Source organism: Panulirus ornatus, chromosome 32 (genome assembly GCF_036320965.1).
Source record: "Panulirus ornatus isolate Po-2019 chromosome 32, ASM3632096v1, whole genome shotgun sequence".
In the NCBI taxonomy this organism is placed as follows: domain Eukaryota; kingdom Metazoa; phylum Arthropoda; class Malacostraca; order Decapoda; family Palinuridae; genus Panulirus; species Panulirus ornatus.
Genome location: NC_092255.1, coordinates 18,808,924 through 18,832,568, shown reverse-complemented (window position 1 = coordinate 18,832,568; position 23,645 = coordinate 18,808,924). Strand labels below are relative to the sequence as shown.

The 23,645-nt window shown below is 44.0% G+C and overlaps 7 protein-coding genes across 7 annotated transcripts in view; 5 read left to right on the top strand and 2 right to left on the bottom strand.

Annotated features, from left to right (window-relative positions):
* The window catches only part of LOC139759112 (ras GTPase-activating-like protein IQGAP1), a 424,460-nt gene that overhangs the window by 215,411 nt on the left and 185,404 nt on the right, over nt 1-23,645 (bottom strand). The window lies entirely within an intron of this gene.
* Nucleotides 1,629-2,903, bottom strand: LOC139759094 (uncharacterized). The gene is made up of 2 exons (XM_071681051.1): nt 2,865-2,903; nt 1,629-2,727 (listed from the first exon to the last, which is right to left on the bottom strand). Exons 1-2 carry the CDS (start codon nt 2,874-2,876, stop codon nt 1,918-1,920), a joined length of 822 nt encoding a protein of 273 aa, XP_071537152.1. The 5' UTR covers nt 2,877-2,903; the 3' UTR covers nt 1,629-1,917.
* On the top strand, nt 6,300-7,446 carry LOC139758937 (uncharacterized). The gene has a single exon (XM_071680751.1). It carries the CDS (start codon nt 6,300-6,302, stop codon nt 7,143-7,145), a length of 846 nt encoding a protein of 281 aa, XP_071536852.1. The 3' UTR covers nt 7,146-7,446.
* LOC139759091 (uncharacterized) overlaps nt 10,470-23,645 on the top strand; it is a 112,507-nt gene continuing 99,331 nt past the window's right edge. Inside the window, exon 1 of the mRNA XM_071681048.1 lies at nt 10,470-10,506. Within this exon, the coding sequence (XP_071537149.1) occupies nt 10,495-10,506 (12 nt within the window). The 5' untranslated portion in view covers nt 10,470-10,494. The remainder of the gene's footprint in view (nt 10,507-23,645) is intronic.
* On the top strand, nt 14,286-15,553 carry LOC139759101 (cuticle protein 7-like). The gene is made up of 2 exons (XM_071681057.1): nt 14,286-14,319; nt 14,472-15,553. Exons 1-2 carry the CDS (start codon nt 14,308-14,310, stop codon nt 14,988-14,990), a joined length of 531 nt encoding a protein of 176 aa, XP_071537158.1. The 5' UTR covers nt 14,286-14,307; the 3' UTR covers nt 14,991-15,553.
* On the top strand, nt 18,065-19,344 carry LOC139759103 (cuticle protein 7-like). The gene is made up of 2 exons (XM_071681060.1): nt 18,065-18,098; nt 18,252-19,344. Exons 1-2 carry the CDS (start codon nt 18,087-18,089, stop codon nt 18,768-18,770), a joined length of 531 nt encoding a protein of 176 aa, XP_071537161.1. The 5' UTR covers nt 18,065-18,086; the 3' UTR covers nt 18,771-19,344.
* LOC139759102 (cuticle protein 7-like) lies at nt 21,840-23,111 on the top strand. The gene is made up of 2 exons (XM_071681059.1): nt 21,840-21,873; nt 22,027-23,111. Exons 1-2 carry the CDS (start codon nt 21,862-21,864, stop codon nt 22,543-22,545), a joined length of 531 nt encoding a protein of 176 aa, XP_071537160.1. The 5' UTR covers nt 21,840-21,861; the 3' UTR covers nt 22,546-23,111.

Sequence of the window (23,645 nt, the reverse complement as noted above, 5' to 3'; positions counted from 1 at the left end):
ACCTCACACTGTGTGGACTATCGTGATGTGTGCCATCTGCGCGTGGCAAGGGAGGATATGAGGTATCAGAGTGTGGTACGTGAGGTTTGTACAACACCAGTGTACGTAAATTAAGAATGTACTACAGTTGGTGTTACGGCTCTGGCTGGTGTACTACACAGAGTGTGGCACAATGATGTAGTACATTTGGCTGTGGGTGGAGAGGGACTTGCCACATCAACGTGTGGCATACAGGTCTACACGACATTACGACTTAGGTGCACTACATCCAAATGGAGCATTGGATTTTGATGATAATTTTTTTTCCAGCTTACAGCTGGTGGAGACACAGCTCGACCCAGCTAATCCAATTTACTTAAAGATCATAAAGATCAAATAAAGTTGATGGTCAAGCTCTTTGGCCTTATAGCTTATATCACTAAATGAGACTAAAATAAAATAAGAATATAGATTAGATATATAAATACGTACAAGACATTGCTACTGTAATAAGCATTAACTACCGTTTTCAGTTTTCATGGCACGCTTGAAAGAAAGAAAATGGCTGAGGGAAAGAAAATGGCTGAGGGAAAGAAAATGGCTGAGGGAAAGAAAATGGCTGAGGGGTGAATTTCAAATATTTTGATGACGTTTATTGTAATTTTACTTGCATTGATACTATCTAATGTGAACCTCAATATGAATATTAACTATTTTCAAGCTTGGTCCTGGAATGTTCAGTCAGAACTGAACGGTGGAGTGCACATTAATCAGACCTGATAACTGGAGTGGATATTAATCAGACGTGACCAATGGAGTATGTCCATTACTCAGACCTGACTAGTGGAGTGTACATTAATCATGACCTCACCAGTGAAGTGTATATTGGTCAAGAGCTGACTCGTGGAGTGTACAGTAATGAAGACCTCACTAGTGAAGTGTACATTAATCATGACCTCACTAGTGAAGTGTACATTAATCAAGACCTCACTAGTGAAGTGTACATTAATCATGACCTCACTAGTGAAGTGTACATTAATCATGACCTCACTAGTGAAGTGTACATTAATCATGACCTCACTAGTGAAGTGTACATTAATCATGACCTCACTAGTGAAGTGTACATTAATCAAGACCTGACCACTGCTATGTACAATCGTCAAGCCTGACCACTGGAGTGTACATTAATCAGGAGTTGGAAGCAATATGTTTCATCAGTTCGTAGACAGATATGATGCCACTAGTCAACTGTATTTACGTAATAAGACCATCAGTAGTATAGCCCAATTAAGATTCATTACACCAGATGGTCTATTTGGAAGTCCATGATGGTCTATTTGGAAGTCCATGATGAGAGAGTAATTACGTGTTAAGGCACCAGGAGTTAGTTAATGGTCTATGTACTAACGAGTATAATGATTTGTAGATGTATATAACTTAGAGATCTTGAAAAACAGGTCACGATAACCCGAATAAGTGAAAATGAAAAGAACATAACTACAATGTTTCTTAGAATAGTCGAGTGAATAATGTTGGTGCTTTCCCTTTCTTTTTCCAAATGGATTCTCGGTCACAGTAGGAAAGAAGTCATAGACACATAGTACCTATTAGCCTCAGGTTAACAGAAACTTGGAAAATATATATATCAATAACCCTTTATTCATTAAATTGAAATTACATAAATCAGGACAACATGATCACTTCCATGCGATATCTGCTTGGTCATAAAGGTATGTCAACACCTGGTTATAAACGTAGTACTCTCATGGTAATCAAAACAGCATCACCAGTTTCTTCATTGTGGATCGAACATTCATTTCATGATCAAGCCAAAGTCTTCGGTGTTGCATAAACCAGAGATCAAGTCGTCCATGACAGGTGCTCTACATACTTAGACCAGGTAGCAGGAGACAGCGGGAGTGTGGCTGCTGGACGCCACTAGTACACACGGTAGGAAACAGCGTGATTTGGGTTGTTTTCAACTCGGAGGACCTCAGCGTCAAGGGGGGCAGCTGGGGCGGCGGAAGCGGCGTAGTTGAGGGCGAGGTGACCAGTGTAGGGCGTGAAGCCTGGGGCGGCGGCGTAGGCGGGGAAACCAGCATTGTAGGGAAGAGCGGAGCCCATCATGGCAGGGTGGGGGAAGTTCATGTGAGAAGAGAAGCCATAAGGAAAGCGGAGGAAAGGGGTGGCGTTGGGGGCGACCATAAGGGAACGCTTCTGGCGAGTGCCAGCTGTGGCCTCACTGTGAGCTGCCTGGTGGGCGGCCCTGGCGGCGGCGACCTCGGGAGTGTACTCGGGGACAGCTGGGGCGGGAGCCTCAGGCAGGTTGGTGCCGGACACACGGTAGCCCAGGGCATCGGCTACGTACTGCTGGGTCTGCACCTTACCGTCGGCGTCCAGGTAGTTGAATGAACCACGGACATTGCCGAAGGCGTCACGCATCTCATTGCGGGCGCTGAGACCAGCGTTGTAGCCGAAGGAATACTGACCAAATTCGTTCTGAGCACCATACTGGGAGTGAATAGGTGCCATAGAGGCGAAGGGAGCCATGTTGTAAGCCAAAGGTACGGGAGCCATAGCCTGAATGTTTGCAGGTTCGACTGGCATAGCCTTCATGGTGGGTTGAGGCATGAGTGGCATACCACTCCTGTACCATGGGTGGAGACCGGGGTGGGCACCATAGAGTCCTGGATACAGTGGTAGCTGGGCACCGCTGCACAGGGCAACGGCCGCCAAAGAAAACACCTTCTGCAATGATAACAGATGACTCACTATCATCTTTATAACAATTCTGCAGCTTATTCTTTTACATTTCATTAATATACATTTGCTTATATGAACATTGTTTTAATTCTCTAAAAGTTACTAATAATAGTAGTACTCACCAGAGCGTTCATGTTGACACAGGAGGGAGGAGCTGTCTGCTGGTGGAGCCTTAACACCAGCGCTCTGTCTGTACCTGGTTACTTCTGTTGGAGCCTTAACACCAGCGCTCTGTCTGTACCTGGTTACTTCTGTTGGAGCCTTAACACCAGCGCTCTGTCTGTACCTGGTTACTTCTGTTGGAGCCTTAACACCAGCGCTCTGTCTGTACCTGGTTACTTCTGTTGGAGCCTTAACACCAGCGCTCTGTCTGTACCTGGTTACTTCTGTTGGAGCCTTAACACCAGCGCTCTGTCTGTACCTGGTTACTTCTGTTGGAGCCTTAACACCAGCTCTCTGTCTGTACCTGGTTACTTCTGTTGGAGCCTTAACACCAGCGCTCTGTCTGTACCTGGTTACTTCTGTTGGAGCCTTAACACCAGCGCTCTGTCTGTACCTGGTTACTTCTGTTGGAGCCTTAACGCCAGCTCTTTGTCTGTGCTTGGTTGCTTCTGTTGGAGCTTTGACGCCAGCTCTCTGTCTGTACCTGGTTACTTCTGTTGGAGCCTTAACACCAGCGCTCTGTCTGTGCCTGGTTGCTTCTGTTGGAGCCTTAACACCAGCGCTCTGTCTGTACCTGGTTACTTCTGTTGGAGCCTTGACGCCAGCTCTCTGTCTGTGCTTGGTTGCTTCTGTTGGAGCTTTGACGCCAGCTCTCTGTCTGTACCTGGTTACTTCTGTTGGAGCCTTAACACCAGCGCTCTGTCTGTACCTGGTTACTTCTGTTGGAGCCTTAACGCCAGCTCTTTGTCTGTGCTTGGTTGCTTCTGTTGGAGCCTTAACACCAGCGCTCTGTCTGTACCTGGTTACTTCTGTTGGAGCCTTAACACCAGCGCTCTGTCTGTGCCTGGTTGCTTCTGTTGGAGCTTTGACGCCAGCTCTCTGTCTGTGCCTGGTTGCTTCTGTTGGAGCCTTAACACCAGCGCTCTGTCTGTACCTGGTTACTTCTGTTGGAGCCTTAACACCAGCGCTCTGTCTGTACCTGGTTACTTCTGTTGGAGCCTTAACACCAGCTCTCTGTCTGTACCTGGTTACTTCTGTTGGAGCCTTAACACCAGCGCTCTGTCTGTACCTGGTTACTTCTGTTGGAGCCTTGACGCCAGCTCTCTGTCTGTGCTTGGTTGCTTCTGTTGGAGCCTTAACACCAGCGCTCTGTCTGTACCTGGTTACTTCTGTTGGAGCCTTAACACCAGCGCTCTGTCTGTACCTGGTTACTTCTGTTGGAGCCTTAACACCAGCGCTCTGTCTGTACCTGGTTACTTCTGTTGGAGCCTTAACGCCAGCTCTTTGTCTGTGCTTGGTTGCTTCTGTTGGAGCCTTAACACCAGCGCTCTGTCTGTGCCTGGTTGCTTCTGTTGGAGCCTTAACACCAGCGCTCTGTCTGTACCTGGTTACTTCTGTTGGAGCCTTAACACCAGCGCTCTGTCTGTGCCTGGTTGCTTCTGTTGGAGCCTTAACACCAGCGCTCTGTCTGTACCTGGTTACTTCTGTTGGAGCCTTAACACCAGCGCTCTGTCTGTGCCTGGTTGCTTCTGTTGGAGCTTTGACGCCAGCTCTCTGTCTGTGCTTGGTTGCTTCTGTTGGAGCCTTGACGCCAGCTCTCTGTCTGTGCCTGGTTGCTTCTGTTGGAGCTTTGACGCCAGCTCTCTGTCTGTGCCTGGTTGCTTCTGTTGGAGCCTTGACGCCAGCTCTCTGTCTGTACCTGGTTACTTCTGTTGGAGCCTTAACACCAGCTCTCTGTCTGTGCCTGGTTGCTTCTGTTGGAGCCTTAACGCCAGCTCTTTGTCTGTGCTTGGTTGCTTCTGTTGGAGCCTTAACACCAGCTCTCTGTCTGTACCTGGTTGCTTCTGTTGGAGCCTTAACACCAGCTCTCTGTCTGTGCTTGGTTGCTTCTGTTGGAGCTTTGACGCCAGCTCTCTGTCTGTGCTTGGTTGCTTCTGTTGGAGCCTTGACGCCAGCTCTCTGTCTGTGCTTGGTTGCTTCTGTTGGAGCCTTGACGCCAGCTCTCTGTCTGTGCCTGGTTGCTTCTGTTGGAGCCTTAACACCAGCGCTCTGTCTGTACCTGGTTACTTCTGTTGGAGCCTTAACACCAGCGCTCTGTCTGTACCTGGTTACTTCTGTTGGAGCCTTAACGCCAGCTCTTTGTCTGTGCTTGGTTGCTTCTGTTGGAGCCTTGACGCCAGCTCTCTGTCTGTGCTTGGTTGCTTTTGTTAGAGCCTTAACACCAGCGCTCTGTCTGTACCTGGTTACTTCTGTTGGAGCCTTAACACCAGCGCTCTGTCTGTACCTGGTTACTTCTGTTGGAGCCTTAACACCAGCGCTCTGTCTGTGCCTGGTTGCTTCTGTTGGAGCCTTAACACCAGCGCTCTGTCTGTGCCTGGTTGCTTCTGTTGGAGCCTTAACACCAGCTCTTTGTCTGTGCTTGGTTGCTTCTGTTGGAGCCTTAACACCAGCTCTCTCTCTGTCTGTGCTTGGTTGCTTCTGTTGGAGCCTTAACACCAGCGCTCTGTCTGTACCTGGTTACTTCTGTTGGAGCCTTAACACCAGCGCTCTGTCTGTGCCTGGTTGCTTCTGTTGGAGCTTTGACGCCAGCTCTCTGTCTGTGCCTGGTTGCTTCTGTTGGAGCCTTGACGCCAGCTCTCTGTCTGTGCTTGGTTGCTTCTGTTGGAGCCTTAACACCAGCTCTCTATCTGTGCCTGGTTGCTTCTGTTGGAGCTTTGACGCCAGCTCTCTGTCTGTGTCTGGTTGCTTTTGTTAGAGCCTTAACACCAGCTCTCTGTCTGTGCTTGGTTGCTTCTGTTGGAGCCTTAACGCCAGTCATCTCCCTGTGGTATAAGCCTCCTCACCATGAAAATAGACCTCTGAGGACTAGAATAAATTTCAGAATACATTCTACACAGTAAATGAGAGCCATGTCTTATACTTTAAGATCTGCTCTTCTTGTAAAGTTCGTCAGTCATAAGTAAACATAAGTTATCCCTAGTATAGTGTGTGTGTGTGGGTGTGTGTGTGTGTGTGTGTGTGTGTTGAGGGGTGGAATACGATATTTCCATACATATGTGGATACCGGCGGACCACACCCATACTTCTTTTTATATACATCTTTTTTTTCTACCGTCCAGGTAGGCCGGTCAGGATGCCCCCGCTGGTATATAAGACGTGGTCACGGTGGCCACCAGCAGACAGCTCCTCCCTCCTGTGTCAACATGAACGCTCTGGTGAGTTCCCTATCATTTTACTAATATTCAGTATCTATCTATCTATATATATATATATATATATATATATATGTATATATATATATATATATATATATATATATATATATATATATATATATATATATATATATATATATATATATATATATATATATATGACTGAGCAGACGTACATCAATGAACTTTATAAGATTAACATACACAACCGTAAGAGAGAAGGTGCGAAATAATTTCTTACCATTACAGACAGTGTTTACTCTTGCGGCCGTTGCTGCGTGCAGCGTGGCCCAGCTGCCACTGTATCCAGGACTCTATGGTGCGTACCCCGGTCTCCACTCATTTTACAGGAGTGGTATGCCACTCATGCATCAACCCACCATGAAGGCTATGACTCCCGCATCCATGGCTTACAACATGGCTCCCTTCGCCTCTATGGCACCTATCTACTCCCAGTATGGTGCTCAGAACGAATTTGGTCAGTATTCCTTCGGCTACAACGCTGGTTTCAACGCTCGTGCTGAGATGCGTGACGCCTTCGGCAATGTGCGTGGCTCATACAACTACCTGGACGCCGACGGTAAGGTGCAGACCCAGCACTACGTAGCCGATGCCCTGGGCTACCGTGTGTCCGGCACCAACCTGCCTGAGGCTCCCGCCCCAGCTGTCCCCGAGTACACTCCCGAGGTCGCCGCCGCTAGGGCCGCCCACCAGGCAGCTCACAGTGAGGCCACAGCTGGCACTCGCCAGAAGCGTTCCCTTATGGTCGCCCCCAACGCCACCCCTTTCCTCCGCTTTCCTTATGGCTTCTCTTCTCACATGAACTTCCCCCACCCTGCCATGATGGGCTCCGCTCTTCCCTACAGTGCTGGTTTCCCCGCCTACGCCGCCGCCCCAGGCTTCACGCCCTACGCTGGTCTCCCCGCCCTCACCTACGCCTCCGCCGCCCCTGCTGCTCCACTTGACGCTGAGGTCCTCCGTGTTGAAAACAACCCAAATCACGCTGTCTCCTACCGTGTGTACTAGTGGCGTCCAGCAGCCACACTCCCGCTGTCTCCTGCTACCTGGTCTGAGTGTGTAGAGCACCTGTCATGGACGATTTGATCTCTAGTTTATACAACACAGAAGACCACCACTGTCTTCGAAGAATGTCCACATCCACTCTCTATAGAAAGCAGTGACAAGGCTTTGCTCAGAGAGCGTCAGACTTCATACCAGGTGTTGACACGACCTTATGACCAAGCAGACAACGCACGAACATGATCATGTTGACTTGATTTACGAATCATTTTTACTTTCGTTGATGAATAAATGATTATAGATCCATCATCTAAGTTTTTTTGAGCCTCGGGCTATTTGGCAACATGTGTCTATTATTTCTTTCTTATGTAACTGAGTTTATCTATTGAGAAAACTTAGGAATTGTTAGTATTATCTATTGACTTAAAAGTCTTCTTTGATCCGTCCGTACATACATGAGTTGCATGTGTATGAATGATCATACTCAGTGCATAGACCAATGATTATCTACTCTTGGTGCCATAACAAGTAATAACTCTCTAATAATGGTTATCCAAACTAAACTACTGGTTGTGAATACTCCTGAATGGATTTCACCACTGATCTATGTGATCAAATTAGTACAGCTGCATGATACCATCGTAGCAAACCGCGAAAGCATAGAATATTTTCATTTAAATACCTGATTAATGTATACTTCACTGATCAGGTCTGATTAACGTATACTTCACTGATCAGGTCTGATTAACGTATACTTCACTGATCAGGTCTGATTAACGTATACTTCACTGATCAGGTCTGATTAATGTATACTTCACTGATCAGGTCTGATTAACGTATACTTCACTGATCAGGTCTGATTAACGTATCCTTAACTGATCAGGTCTGATTAACGTATACTTCATTGATCAGGTCTGATCAAAGTATACCTCACTGATCAGGTCTGGTTAACGTATACTTCATTGATCAGGTCTGATCAAAGTATACCTCACTGATCAGGTCTGATTGATGTATACTTCACTGGTCAAGTTTGATTAATGTATATTCCAATGGCTAGTTCTGATTAATGTGTACCCCAATGGTCATGTCTAATCAATGAACATGGTTATGATCAAGTCTGATCAATATACACTTTGTTCTGGTCAGGTCTGACTGAACATTAGGGGATTTTCCATGAAAGTATTTACTTTTCAAATTTGCATTCACATTAAATGCTACCAATAAAAGCCATTAAACGTTTAAAATAAACCCATAAGACGTTTCTATCCCGTCTCTTACTTGTATCTTCACATGTTAAACGCAATAGTAAAAAAAAATTCTTCATAAAATATCTTAATAACATTTGTTATTCATTTTGTATCTTTAGTTTACCTCATATGGTAATGTAAGATAGGAGGCCAGTCTACTGGAATACTAATTATGATATCTGATTCTTGTGTTCTTTGGGTAAATTAGTTGAGAAAGAATATTGGGTTCGAATTCTCTGTTTGCCTAAAGGTGTTTTAGAAATTGATAGATACAGTGATGTGTTTAGATGTGGTTCACTTAAGACGTATACCATATCTGTATGCAGTGTAGCCTCAACATCCCCCTCCCACCCAGAACCAAGCAGAATATCTACACAGTGAGGGAAATGATGGAGATACGGAAGACTGCTTCGAGAGGAAGTAAAGAAGAATGGGATCCGTGGATCCCATTTGGGAGATATTTAGACTCAGTCTGGTAGTTTGGTAGTTATGAGACTTAGCGTATGACCAAGAACACCGAGGGTGTAAGATGTTTCCGGCCATAACATTATGCACTGCAGCCTCAACATCCCCTCCCACCTAGAGCCATGCCAGGAGGGCGTAGTACTTCCCTGGATGGCTGCTGTCTACACCTACACACAAGGAGGGTGTAAGATGGTTCCAGCCATCACTTGAACACCTTATAATTCATGGGGTTAGTACTTCCTCGGGCGGCTACTGTCTATAATAGCTACTGTCTATACTAGACAGAGGGTCAAAGATGGTTCCGGCCATCACCTAAACACTCCTAAGTCAGAGGCGCAGGTGCTTAACTGGGCCCAGGCTGCTGTCTACAACACCCTCTCCATCCGGTATGCCTTAATGGGAACTCTCTGGTGGAAAGGAGTTGCAGAGGTCCAAGCCAAGCACAAACATGATCTTCCCAAAATACTCACAAGTACTTAAACGACACGACAACCATTACCTCACGTGGCTCTCTGGACACAGAGTCACCGAGACTGATCACAACATCCTGCTCCTGAGGTGTTAGGATAAGAGGCTAGAAGTCCATTTCTGTGGTTTAGAAAAGTTTCATAGATTCATACGTAACTGACATGTAACTTCTCGAAGCAATGTGCTTTCCTCAGAGACTTCGAACTCGAGAACAGCGGTCTGGACCCGTACATAAACAAGGGTATAAGATGACACAACGAGGAAGGATCACTTCTATAATAAGCCTGTAACAGTCTAATTGTATGATACCAAAATACAGCAGCAGGAAAACCTCAGCAATCACCTGTGATCCACCTACAGGAAGCAACGTTTATCATAACCTCAGCAACGGCCACAATTATCCCGTTGTTGGGCGTGTCCTAACGTTGGTGTAGTCACTGAGGCTAGGCTTTTCGTCTCTGGCTCTTCATACACTCACTGTCACTCACGCGTACCAACAATGGTCAGTATGAGACAAAAACTGTATGTAAACTTGCTGTGGCTTTGCAAACAAACTCGTAGTGAAATTGGTCTTTACACAAAAAGTTGTTACACGAGATCAACATACAATTTTATACACGACTGTCATTTGTTGCCAGGCGTGGACGTCAGGGCTGCCCCCAGGTATGTATAATTAAGGGCAGCAAGGTGACGGTGTTGACCGCAAGTTCAGCTGAAGGTCTCGATGCACATAACCCAGTAACACAAGGCGGTGTTTGGCCCTTGTGCGTCTCTGCTACTGCCTGATACATTGAGTGAGAAGCGTTAGATGAAGATCCCTTAGGAGCACAGGTCGAATACGATTATTCAGTTGGATAGGTTTCCCATTGCATCTGGGTCTGGGTGTCAGGACCACAAACATCTGCACTTCTAAACCTGTAATACAGAAGCTATAAAAACGCCACCAGTTTACCATGTAACCATCTGGTAATACAAAAACCGAAGACGAGGCACAAAAAAAGCTCTACATATGAACAGGTCTTCCCTATTTACGTAAATATGTAGACCCCACCCTTAACATTAATCATAACTTTTTTATGATTGTCTAGTTGGTAGTGAGGGCAAGATGTTTCGGTTACTATATAAGATGTGTTCACCCTGGACAGCACCAGACAGCCCCTTCCTCCCGTGTCAACATGAACGCTCTGGTGAGTTCTATATCAATAACATTTGAGTTTTCAGATGCAAGAACGTACACTACTGAAGGCACTTAGTAATGAACTTTATAAGGATGCACTGCATTATTCTATTTGAGATAACACTAAGATTAATGTCAACTGTTATCATTGCAGACAGTGATTGCTCTGGCGGCCGTTGCTGCGTGCAGCGGTGCCCAGCTGCCATGGTATCCAGGACTCTATGGTGCCCACCCCGGTCTCCACTCATGGTACAGAAGTGGTCTGCCACTCATGCCTCAACCCACCATGAGGGCTATGGCTCCCGCATCCATGGCTTACAACATGGCTCCCTTCGCCTCTATGGCACCTATCTACTCCCAGTATGGTGCTCAGAACGAATTTGGTCAGTATTCCTTCGGCTAAAACGCTGGTCTCAGCGCCCGCAATGAGATGCGTGACGCCTTCGGCAATGTGCAAGGGTCATTCAACTATCTGGACGCCGACGGCAAGGTACAGACCCAGCACTACGTAGCCGATGCCCTGGGCTACCGTGTGTCCGGCACCAACCTGCCTGAGGCTCCCGCCCCAGCTGTCCCTCAGTACACCCCAGAGGTCGCGTCCGCCAGGGCCGCCCACCAGGCAGCTCACAACGAGGCTGCAGCTGCCGCCGCTTCCACCCCTGCAACTCAGTAGAGGTCCTGCGATATGCCCGTCTCTAACGCCGACTCAGTCTTTCGCTTTTCCTGTGGCTTTTCTACTCCCCCGAACTTCGCCTATCCTGCCTGCCATGGAGGGCTCCACTCTTCCCGACACTGACTACCCCCTGCTTTGTCTAAACTGCAACCAGGGGCATTACAACCTATACTGGTCTACCTTCCCACAGCTACCGTACCGCCGCCCTTGCTGCCGTCTGTGAGGCTGAGTTCCTCCGTGTTGTACACAACTCAGGTCACGCTGTCTCCTTGTGTGTGGCGTCCAGCAGCCACAGCGACGCTGTCTTCTGCTACCTGGTTTAGGTGTGTAGAGCACCTGGAATGGAGGACTTGCTCTCTTGCTAATACAAAAAGAACGTTGAAAACTTTAGTTGATTTAAAGGAGAAAGGATTGTCCAATTTAAAGCGTAAAGAATATGACCTTTTATGAGAGCATCAGATCTTCAAACCAGGTGTTGACACGGTCTTATGACCAAGCAGATAACGCTCGAAGATCATGTTGATCTGACCTGATGATACATAATCGTCGATGAATAAAGATTATCATTTATATATTTCAATAGTTTTTATGAACCTCAGGCTGAATGGGAAATACTATAATGATTTTCTGCTATAAATATAGCTTGGGCAAGGATATAAACAGACAGTATCATTTGCAGGCCTTTTGAGGGAAACAAATAGTTACTATACATATCCTACACAGATTTACTTCATTTGTGCAAAGATTCTCGAGATCTATACTTACAAACTGGTATGCTCAATACACACACCACAGAGTAAATATGCTAAGCAGTTCTAGCATTTGTCTGGATCACATCAGACAGAAGAACCAAACCATTTTGTTTATGTTTCCTGGAAAGAGTTTTTGAGAGTAGTACATGAAGAACAACATACGCTCACTTCAACAGGGATACCCCTCTCTTCCCTACCTTGAAGCTTCCTCAACACAGTAATTTTCAGGGTAGAATCTATCTTGCTAAGTACTTCAAAGATTTATTTCTCTCTAGCTGGAGACTCCAGTCACGGACGAAAGTCTATATCGAGTCAACGTCCTGAACGAAATATGAAAAGGATCAATGAAAGCGAGTTATAAGAAGAGAGGAAGAATTAGATTTCAGGAGGTTCGAGGAAGTTGAAAATCTGGGTTTTGATTACCGTTGAATAAGACTCTGCACTTATCAATATAGAAATTCCTTTCCCACCTATGAGTTCAGCCCATCATTTGTGAGTGTCAGTCTGAAGCTGCTAATTATCCAACTCAGTTTCATCTACGAATCTTAGCATAACACAACTGCATCCATTATCCCATTATTATTGATATTCATGAAAAAGAAAACCTGGTCCTGAAGCTGATCCTTGGGGAACGCCTCTTGCTGCGTCTAAACATTGCTGAGGCTTGACCTTCCATCACTTTCTTTACAGTAAAGCTATCAGTCCTCTAACCATCGAGGTATCCCTAATCTATACCACGTGAATTAACTTTCCCTAGAAATCCCCAAAACGTGACTATATCGAAATTTTTTTTAAAGATCTAATGAGAGCATCAACTGCTTTAGTTTCACCATACGTGCTAATTACACAACACAGATCAAGCAGATTTCTCATACATGAAGAATGCGATCGAATACAATGCTCAGAATCGTTTACTTAGTGGTGATCATCTAAATGATACAGAATCATGTCTCGTAGGATGGTTTCCATAAGTGTCCCAACTACAATCGTTAGGCTAACAAGGCAATAATGTCCAGGCAGGAACATTACCTAGTTTTTTTTTGATACTGGTGTTACACTGGCTGCCTCCTAGTCCTCAGGAACATCCTCCATAGCAAGTAACTTCTTGAAAAAGTCAGTCGAGGGCTTAACTCGTCTATTCAGGCATGAAGCCACTGTCAAAGGTGAAAGAAAAGAAATAACAATTGTGGATGATAAAGAGGAAACAAAGATTCAAAATAAGGCCACAGCTCAACTGCAAATGGTTGAAAATAAGGTGCATTCAGTACTGTCGCTCTTTTTATTTACCTTCGTTCCATTTTAGTGCAAACGTGCCCTGCACTGTGCGTTTTTCTTCCAGCATTAGGACTCTAACTAGGATATGAGTTGCGTCTTCTGTGGTAAAGACTGATGGAAATAAATCTAAAATATCCCCCATGGCTTAATTGCTTTGAGCCGTCACCGTTTTCTGTAATCAATGGACCAGTTTTCTCTTGTTTATATCAATTACATAAGTCTTTCTTTTTTTGCTCCCTTATGGAATCAACATTTAATACTGATTTTTTCTTTTACGTACGAGTATCTTATTTGTCTCTGTAAAATTACTTCAAAATTTAATCTATCATAATGGCTATTGTTCCCTTTGAATATATGTGCAGCATTCTTATAAAAGAATGAACTTCTTTGTGCCATTGCTCCATCAATTTCCTTTAGTTTTGGAAAATGTCCGCCACGGCATTCGCATATAAAGTCCCCTATACGAACACCTTTCCACACTATGTCCATAGTGTTTCCAGTGACGATATCATGCCAGAGTTCCCTTGTCAAGACCAGTGTGAAGATGACTCAAGTCTGTAAGTCTTCTGATATTATCTGATATTTCTCACGATTTGCAAATTGACCAGCAATACAAGAGGTGTTGAAAGATGAATCAAAAGTAGCAGATGCTGAATTTCGTGAGAAGTATTCATCAAATAACTAAAAGGTCGCCAATTTCAGTACCATGAACACAACTCCAAGTTTCTGTTCCAATCGATTCAGATTTTCTACGTTACCACGAAAATTAGTGAGCTATCTGTCAATATCAAGAACAATGAGCTGAAAAGAAGTGTTAATTCTAGGTATACTGAGACCACAAACAACTGCCCTTTCAAACCAGTAATACAAGAGCTGTAAAAAGGTTACCTGATGCCATACCCATCGAAGAAATAAAAAACCGGAAAGTTTACGCAAGAACTTTAGATGAAAGATAATTTTCGCCTTGCATAAACTCAGGGAAACGGCTCTTAACCATATCTTTTTTTTTTATCAATCATTTTCCAGGTAGGAGGGGCTAGGATGCTCCCGCTGGTATATAAGACGTGGTCACAGCGGCCACCAGCAGACAGCTCCTCTCTCCTGTGTCAACATGAACGCTCTGGTAAGTTCCTTCTTACTGCTTCAGCAATTTGGTTATCATAATGCTATAAGAACATAGATCTTAGCAGGCTCATAGAAATTAGGTTCTAGGAATATACTGCATTATCTTATGAGGGAAGTTATCAAAGTAACCTTCAACTGTTATCATTACAGACAGTGATTTTCCTTACGGCCGTTGCTGCGTGCAGCGGGGCTCAGCTGCCATGGTATCCAGGACTCTATGGTGCCCACCCCGGTCTCCACTCATGGTACAGAAGTGGTCTGCCACTCATGCCTCAACCCACCATGAGGTCTATGGCTCCCGTACCTATGACTTACAACATGGCTCCCTTCGCCTCTATGGCACCTATTCACTCCCAGTATGGTGCACAGAACGAATTTGGTCAGTATTCCTTCGGCTACAACGCTGGTCTCAGTGCCCGCAATGAGATGCGTGACGCCTTCGGCAATGTGCAAGGGTCATTCAACTATGTGGACGCCAATGGTAAGGTGCAGACTCAGCAGTACGTGGCCGATGCCCTGGGCTACCGTGTGTCCGGTACCAACCTGCCTGAGGCTCCCGCCCCAGCTGTCCCTCAGTACACCCCAGAGGTCGCGTCCGCCAGGGCCGCCCACCAGGCAGCTCACAGTGAGGCTGCAGCTGCCGCCGCTGCCACCCCTGCGACTCAGTAGAGGTCCTCCGATATGCCCGTCTCTAACGCTGACTCCTCGATTTTCCTACGTCTCTTCTACTCCCCCAAATATCGTCCACCTTGCCTGGAAGGCTCCGCTCTTCCGTCCTCTGACTGGACCCTGCCTTATCCACACAGCAGACCAAGAATCACACCCTACAATAGTTTCTACGCCATCAGGAACGCTCCATTCGTCCCTGCTGCATTCGGTGATGCTGATCTCCTCCGTACTGAATAACTCCCATGTTACGTTGACTCTACTGCGTCAACTACTAGTGGCCTAGATCAGCCACACTCCTGCTGTCTCCTGCTACCTGGTCTGGATGTGTAGAGCACCTGTTATGAAGGACTTGCTCTCCTCTTAATACAAACAGAACCTCGAAGACTTTACTTGATTTAATGCAATGTTCAAGTTAGTTTGTAAACAATTTGGTGATAAACTTTGACTTATCATGAGAGCATCAGACTTCAAACTAGGTGTTGACACAGTCTTATGATCAAGCAGATAACGCTCGACGATCATGTTGACTTAAGATGATAATATATTGTCTTTGATGAATAAAGGATTAGGGATGTATTTCTTTAGTTTTCATGAGCCTTGGGTTGAGAGGTAATACTATAATGACATCTCTGCCATAATGTTAGGGTAAGCAAGGACATAAACAAGGAGAAAGCACTATTCTCTTGACACAGAAGTAAACAAAATAGTTTCAGTTATTTATCCACATTTTACACGTCTGTCTTTATTTGTTTAGATTCTCATGATCCACATATTCAAAATGGTATGCTCAGTATAACTGACCAAGAGTAGATACACTAACAGTTTCAACATTTGTTTGGATTCCTTTTTCTTTCTCTTCCCAGGAAAGAGTACTTATGAACTGTGCATAAATAGCAACACACACTCACAGCAACTGGTTTATCCTCTCTTGACTACACTTCTTTCTTCACGAAAGTATTTCCCAAGGTAAATTCTCTCTTGGAAAGTACTCTGAAGATATATATCTCTCTGATGCTTGAGACTTAAGGACCAAAAATGAACAATGAGTCCAGGTCCTCAATGAAATATGAAAAGGATTAACGAAAGTGAGCAATGAGAAGAGAAGACAGATTCTTCAAGAGTTTGGAGGAAGAACAAAAGATCTGTCATTTAAAAACTTGAGACGAAAACTTTTCTATCTATCGACACTGAAATTCATTTCCCATTTGTGAATTCAGCCTATCAATTTGTGTACGTCAGCTGAAAGCTGGAAACGTTTACTTTCTCCCCTAGATTTAATTTTTCAGCTCATCAACATATGCGAATTTTTGTATCACACAACGAAGACCATTATCTCAATATCATCAATATATATGTGATAAAGTGAACCATGGAACTTCTAGTTGTTACATTTAACCATTCTCAGGCTTAACCATTGATCATTATTCTCTGTTTTCGGCCAGTCAACCAGTTTTCTAACCTCTGAACTACACCCGGTTTATATCATGTGACAACTCTGAAGTGCCACTTTATCTAATGCTTTTCGACAATCTAAATAGATGATATCAACTACTTTACCTTCGTCATATATGCTGATCAAATCATTAAGGAAATCAAGCACATTCGTCAGACATGACATATGTCTACATAGATAATGTTGACAATCGTTTATTTAGTAGTGATCATCACAATGATAAACAATCTTGTTTGGAATGATGGTTTCCACAAGTTGACCAACCACAGACGTGGAGCTAACTGGGCGATAATTTGAAGGCAGGCACATTACCATTTTTGAGTCATAGTATTTCTCTGACTAACTTCCAATCCTCAGGAATATTTCCCACAGCAAGTGACTCTCTGGTGACTAGTCAATGTCTCAACTCATCTGGGTCTGCCGCTTGACTGAAACAGCCTTCCATTTAGTGCTGGCGTCAATATGCAACAGAGGGTGTTTCCTCTCCTAGCAATGGAGCTGGAGCCATGGTATGAATTGTGTCTTGTGTGGCAAATACTGTGAATATAAATCCGTTAAGAACTTTGCCTACGCCTTCTCATTTTGAATCAAGTCTCCGTTTTCTGTAAGTAATGGACCAGTTGTCTGGGTAATAATTATATTCTTTGTACCATATCTAGAAAATCATTTATACTATCATTAGGTATCAATAGGCTTTCATAATTCTCTCTGGCGTACAGTTTCCTTACATTTTACACAAACTTCCATTAATCTGCTCATAACATGGTGGTTACTGTTGGTTACTGTTCTGTAGAAGTTAATTATGTGCTGCATTCTTAAAAGGAAAGAAATTCTTTGAATTACTTCTCCTACACGTTTGTCTTAGTTGTGATGACAATTGAGTCTACTACGCACGAAAACGATATAGATTTAGTGTGTAAAGGATTATCATGTACAATATTGAAGGAAAGAAGAGGACTTTATAGTCCTATTTACGTTTTAGAATGTTTAACTAAAACCTTTCCACACTCCGGAGGTCCATATTGTTATCACTGATGATATTATTATCCCAGAGTTGCCTCTCATGACCAATGTGAAGATCATTCATATCTGTAAGTCTAATAACATCTGGTATTTCTCACAATTTTCATGTTGACCAGCATTACGAGAGGTGACGAAAGATGAGTCAAAAGCAGCAGCTGCTCCCTTTCCTGAGAAATATCACTAATGTCAACAAAAGGTCGTCCGTTTGAGTATTGTAAACACGAATCCAATTTTCTATTTCAACCGATTCTGTTTTTCTACATTATCATGAAAATTAAAGAACCAATTGCTAATATTAAGATAAATAAACTGAAAAGACGTGTTAACTCTGGGTTCAGTTACTGGGTACCAACCAAACAGCTGACCTTTTAAACTAGTAATACAAGAGCGGTAAAAAGGTTACCTGATGCCACTATCATTTAGGAAATAAAAAACGGAAATTTTACGCAAAAACTTCTACATACGGACGATTCTTTCATATTTACATAAATCTGGAGACCCCGCCCTTGATATTGATATTTTTTTCATTTTCCAGGTAAGAGGGGCTAGGATGCTCCCGCTGGTATATAAGACGTGGTCACAGCGGCCACCAGCAGACAGCTCCTCTCTCCTGTGTCAACATGAACGCTCTGGTAAGTTCCTTCTTACTGCTACAGCAACTTGATTATCATAATGCTATAAGAACATAGATCTTAGCAGGCTCATAGAAATTAGGTTTCTAGGAATATGCTGCATTATCTTATGAGGGAAGTTATCAAAGTAACCTTCAATTGTTATCATTGCAGACAGTGATTTTCCTTACGGCCGTTGCTGCGTGCAGCGGGGCTCAGCTGCCATGGTATCCAGGACTCTATGGTGCCCACCCCGGTCTCCACTCATGGTACAGAAGTGGTCTGCCACTCATGCCTCAACCCACCATGAGGTCTATGGCTCCCGTACCTATGACTTACAACATGGCTCCCTTCGCCTCTATGGCACCTATTCACTCCCAGTATGGTGCACAGAACGAATTTGGTCAGTATTCCTTCGGCTACAACGCTGGTCTCAGTGCCCGCAATGAGATGCGTGACGCCTTCGGCAATGTGCAAGGGTCATTCAACTATCTGGACGCCAATGGTAAGGTGCAGACTCAACAGTACGTGGCCGATGCCCTGGGTTTCCGTGTGTCCGGCACCAACCTGCCTGAGGCTCCCGCCCCAGCTGTCCCTCAGTACACCCCAGAGGTCGCGTCCGCCAGGGCCGCCCACCAGGCAGCTCACAACGAGGCTGCAGCTGCCGCCGCTGCCACCCCTGCGACTCAGTAGAGGTCCTCCGATATGCCCGTCTCTAACGCTGACTCCTCGATTTTCCTATGTCTCTTCTACTCCCCCAAATATCGTCCACCTTGCCTGGAAGGCTCCGCTCTTCCGTCCTCTGACTGGACCCTGCCTTATCCACACAGCAGACCAAGAATCACACCCTACAATAGTCTCTACGCCATCAGCAACGATGCCGTCGTCCCTGCTGCATTCGGTGATGCTGATCTCCTCCGTACTGAATAACTCCCATGTTACGTTGACTACTGCGTCAACTACTAGTGGCCTAGATCAGCCACACTCCTGCTGTCTCCTGCTACCTGGTCTGGATGTGTAGAGCACCTGTTATGAAGGACTTGCTCTCCTCTTAATACAAACAGAACCTCGAAGACTTTACTTGATTTAATGCAATGTTCAAGTTAGTTTGTAAACAATTTGGTGATAAACTTTGACTTATCATGAGAGCATCAGACTTCAAACCAGGTGTTGACACAGTCTTATGATCAAGCAGATAACGCTCGACGATCATGTTGACTTTAGATGATAATATATTGTCTTTGATGAATAAAGGATTAGCGATGTATTTCTTTAGTTTTCATGAACCTCGGGTAGAGAGGTAATACTATAATGACATCTCTGCCATAATGTTAGGGTAAGCAAGGACATAAACAAGGAGAAAGCACTATTCTCTTGACATAGAAGTAAACAAAATAGTTTCAGTTATTTATCCACATTTTACACGTCTGTCTTTATTTGTTTAGATTCTCATGATCCACATATTCAAAATGGTATGCTCAGTATAACTGACCAAGAGTAAATACACTAACAGTTTCAACATTTGTTTGGATTCCTTTTTCTTTCTCTTCCCAGGAAAGAGTACTTGTGAACTGTGCATAAATATCAGCACACACTCACAGCAACTGGTTTATCCTCTCTTGACTACACTTCTTTCTTCACGAAAGTATTTCCCAAGGTAAATTCTCTCTTGGAAAGTACTCTGAAGATATATATCTCTCTGATGCTTGAGACTTAAGGACCAAAAATGAACAATGAGTCCAGGTCCTCAATGAAATATGAAAAGGATTAACGAAAGTGAGCAATGAGAAGAGAAGACAGATTCTTCAGGAGTTTGGAGGAAGAACAAAAGATCTGTCATTTAAAAACTTGAGACGAAAACTTTTGTATCTATCGACACTGAAATTCATTTCCCATTTGTGAATTCAGCCTATCAATTTGTGTACGTCAGCTGAAAGCTGGAAACGTTTACTTTCTCCCCTAGATTTAATTTTTCAGCTCATCAACATATGCGAAATTTTGTATCACACAACGAAGACCTTTATCTCAATATCATCAATATATATGTGATAAAGTGAACCATGGAACTTCTAGTTGTTACATTTAACCATTCTCAGGTTTAACCATTGATCATTATTCTCTGTTTTCGGCCAGTCAACCAGTTTTCTAACCTCTGAACTACACCCGGTTTATATCATGTGACAACTCTGAAGTGCCACTTTATCGAATGCTTTTCGACAATCTGAATAGATGATATCAACTACTTTACCTTCGTCATATATGCTGATCAAATCATTAAGGAAATCAAGCACATTTGTCAGACATGACATATGTCAACATAGATAATGTTGACAATCGTTTATTTAGTGTTGATCATCACAATGATCAACAATCTTGTCTGGAATGATGGTTTCCACAAGTTGACCAACCACAGACGTGGAGCTAACTGGGCGATAATTTGAAGGCAGACACATTACCATTTTTGAGTCATAGTATTTCTCTGACTAACTTCCAATCCTCAGAAATATTTCCCACAGCAAGTGACTCTCTGGTGACTAGTCAATGTCTCAACTCATCTGGGTCTGCCGCTTGACTGAAACAGCCTTCCATTTAGTGCTGGCGTCAATATGCAACAGAATGTGTTTCCTCTCCTAGCAATGGAGCTGGAGCCATGGTATGAATTGTGTCTTGTGTGGCATATACTGTGAATATAAATCCGTTAAGATCTTTGCCACGCCTTTCTCATTTGGAATCAAGTCTCCGTTTTCTGTAAGTAATGGACCAGTTGTCTGGGTAATAATTATATTCTTTGTACCATATCTAGAAAATCATTTATACTATCATTAGGTATCAATAGGCTTCATAATTTTCTCTGGCGTACAGTTTCCTTACATTTTACACAAACTTCCATTAATCTGCTCATAACATGGTGGTTACTGTTGGTTACTGTTCTGTAGAAGTTAATTATGTGCTGCATTCTCAAAAGGAAAGAAATTCTTTGAATTACTTCTCCTCCACTTTGCCTTAGTTGTGATACAAATGATTCCACTACGCACGAAAACGATATGGATTTAGTGTGTAAAGGATTATTATGTACAACATTGAAGGAAGTGAAGGGGACTTTATAGTCCTATTTACGTTTTAGAATGTTTAACTAAAACCTTTCCACACTCCGGAGGTCCATATTGTTATCACTGATGATATTATTATCCCAGAGTTGCCTCTCATGACCAATGTGAAGATCATTCATATCTGTAAGTCTAATAACATCTGGTATTTCTCACAATTTTCATGTTGACCAGCATTACGAGAGATGATGAAAGATGAGTCAAAAGTAGCAGCTGCTCCCTTTCCTGAGAAATATCACTAATGTCAACAAAAGGTCGTCCGTTTGAGTATTGTAAACACGAATCCAATTTTCTATTTCGACCGATTCGGTTTTCTACATTATCGTGAAAGTTAAAGAACCAATTGTTAATGTTAATATAAATAAGCTGAAAAGACGTGTTAACTCTGGGTTCAGTTACTGGGTACCAACCAAACAGCTGACCTTTTAAACTAGTAATACAAGAGCGGTAAAAAGGTTACCTGATGCCACAATCATTTAGGGAATAAAAAACGGAAATTTTACGCAAAAACTTCTACATACGGACGATTCTTTCATATTTACATAAATCTGGAGACCCCGCCCTTGATATTGATATTTTTTTCATTTTCCAGGTAAGAGGGGCTAGGATGCTCCCGCTGGTATATAAGACGTGGTCACAGCGGCCACCAGCAGACAGCTCCTCTCTCCTGTGTCAACATGAACGCTCTGGTAAGTTCCTTCTTACTGCTACAGCAACTTGATTATCATAATGCTATAAGAACATAGATCTTAGCAGGCTCATAGAAATTAGGTTTATAGGAATATACTGCATTATCTTATGAGGGAAGTTATCAAAGTAACCTTCAACTGTTATCATTACAGACAGTGATTTTCCTTACGGCCGTTGCTGCGTGCAGCGGGGCTCAGCTGCCATGGTATCCAGGACTCTATGGTGCCCACCCCGGTCTCCACTCATGGTACAGAAGTGGTCTGCCACTCATGCCTCAACCCACCATGAGGTCTATGGCTCCCGTACCTATGACTTACAACATGGCTCCCTTCGCCTCTATGGCACCTATTCACTCCCAGTATGGTGCACAGAACGAATTTGGTCAGTATTCCTTCGGCTACAACGCTGGTCTCAGTGCCCGCAATGAGATGCGTGACGCCTTCGGCAATGTGCAAGGGTCATTCAACTATGTGGACGCCAATGGTAAGGTGCAGACTCAGCAGTACGTGGCCGATGCCCTGGGTTTCCGTGTGTCCGGCACCAACCTGCCTGAGGCTCCCGCCCCAGCTGTCCCTCAGTACACCCCAGAGGTCGCGTCCGCCAGGGCCGCCCACCAGGCAGCTCACAGCGAGGCTGCAGCTGCCGCCGCTGCCACCCCTGCGACTCAGTAGAGGTCCTCCGATATGCCCGTCTCTAACGCTGACTCCTCGATTTTCCTATGTCTCTTCTACTCCCCCAAATATCGTCCACCTTGCCTGGAAGGCTCCGCTCTTCCGTCCTCTGACTGGACCCTGCCTTATCCACACAGCAGACCAAGAATCACACCCTACAATAGTTTCTACGCCATCAGGAACGCTCCATTCGTCCCTGCTGCATTCGGTGATGCTGATCTCCTCCGTACTGAATAACTCCCATGTTACGTTGACTACTGCGTCAACTACTAGTGGCCTAGATCAGCCACACTCCTGCTGTCTCCTGCTACCTGGTCTGGATGTGTAGAGCACCTGTTATGAAGGACTTGCTCTCCTCTTAATACAAACAGAACCTCGAAGACTTTACTTGATTTAATGCAATGTTCAAGTTAGTTTGTAAACAATTTGGTGATAAACTTTGACTTATCATGAGAGCATCAGACTTCAAACCAGGTGTTGACACGGTCTTATGATCAAGCAGATAACGCTCGACGATCATGTTGACTTTAGATGATAATATATTGTCTTTGATGAATAAAGGATTAGGGATGTATTTCTTTAGTTTTCATGAGCCTCGGGTAGAGAGGTAATACTATAATGACATCTCTGCCATAATGTTAGGGTAAGCAAGGACATAAACAAGGAGAAAGCACTATTCATATGCCACAGAAGTAAACAAAATAGTTTCCGTTATTTATCCACATTTTACACGTCTGTCTTTATTTGTTTAGATTCTCATGATCCACATATTCAAAATGGTATGCTCAGTATAACTGACCAAGAGTAAATACACTAACAGTTTCAACATTTGTTTGGATTCCTTTTTCTTTCTCTTCCCAGGAAAGAGTACTTGTGAACTGTGCATAAATATCAGCACACACTCACAGCAACTGGTTTATCCTCTCTTGACTACACTTCTTTCTTCACGAAAGTATTTCCCAAGGTAAATTCTCTCTTGGAAAGTACTCTGAAGATATATATCTCTCTGATGCTTGAGACTTAAGGACCAAAAATGAACAATGAGTCCAGGTCCTCAATGAAATATGAAAAGGATTAACGAAAGTGAGCAATGAGAAGAG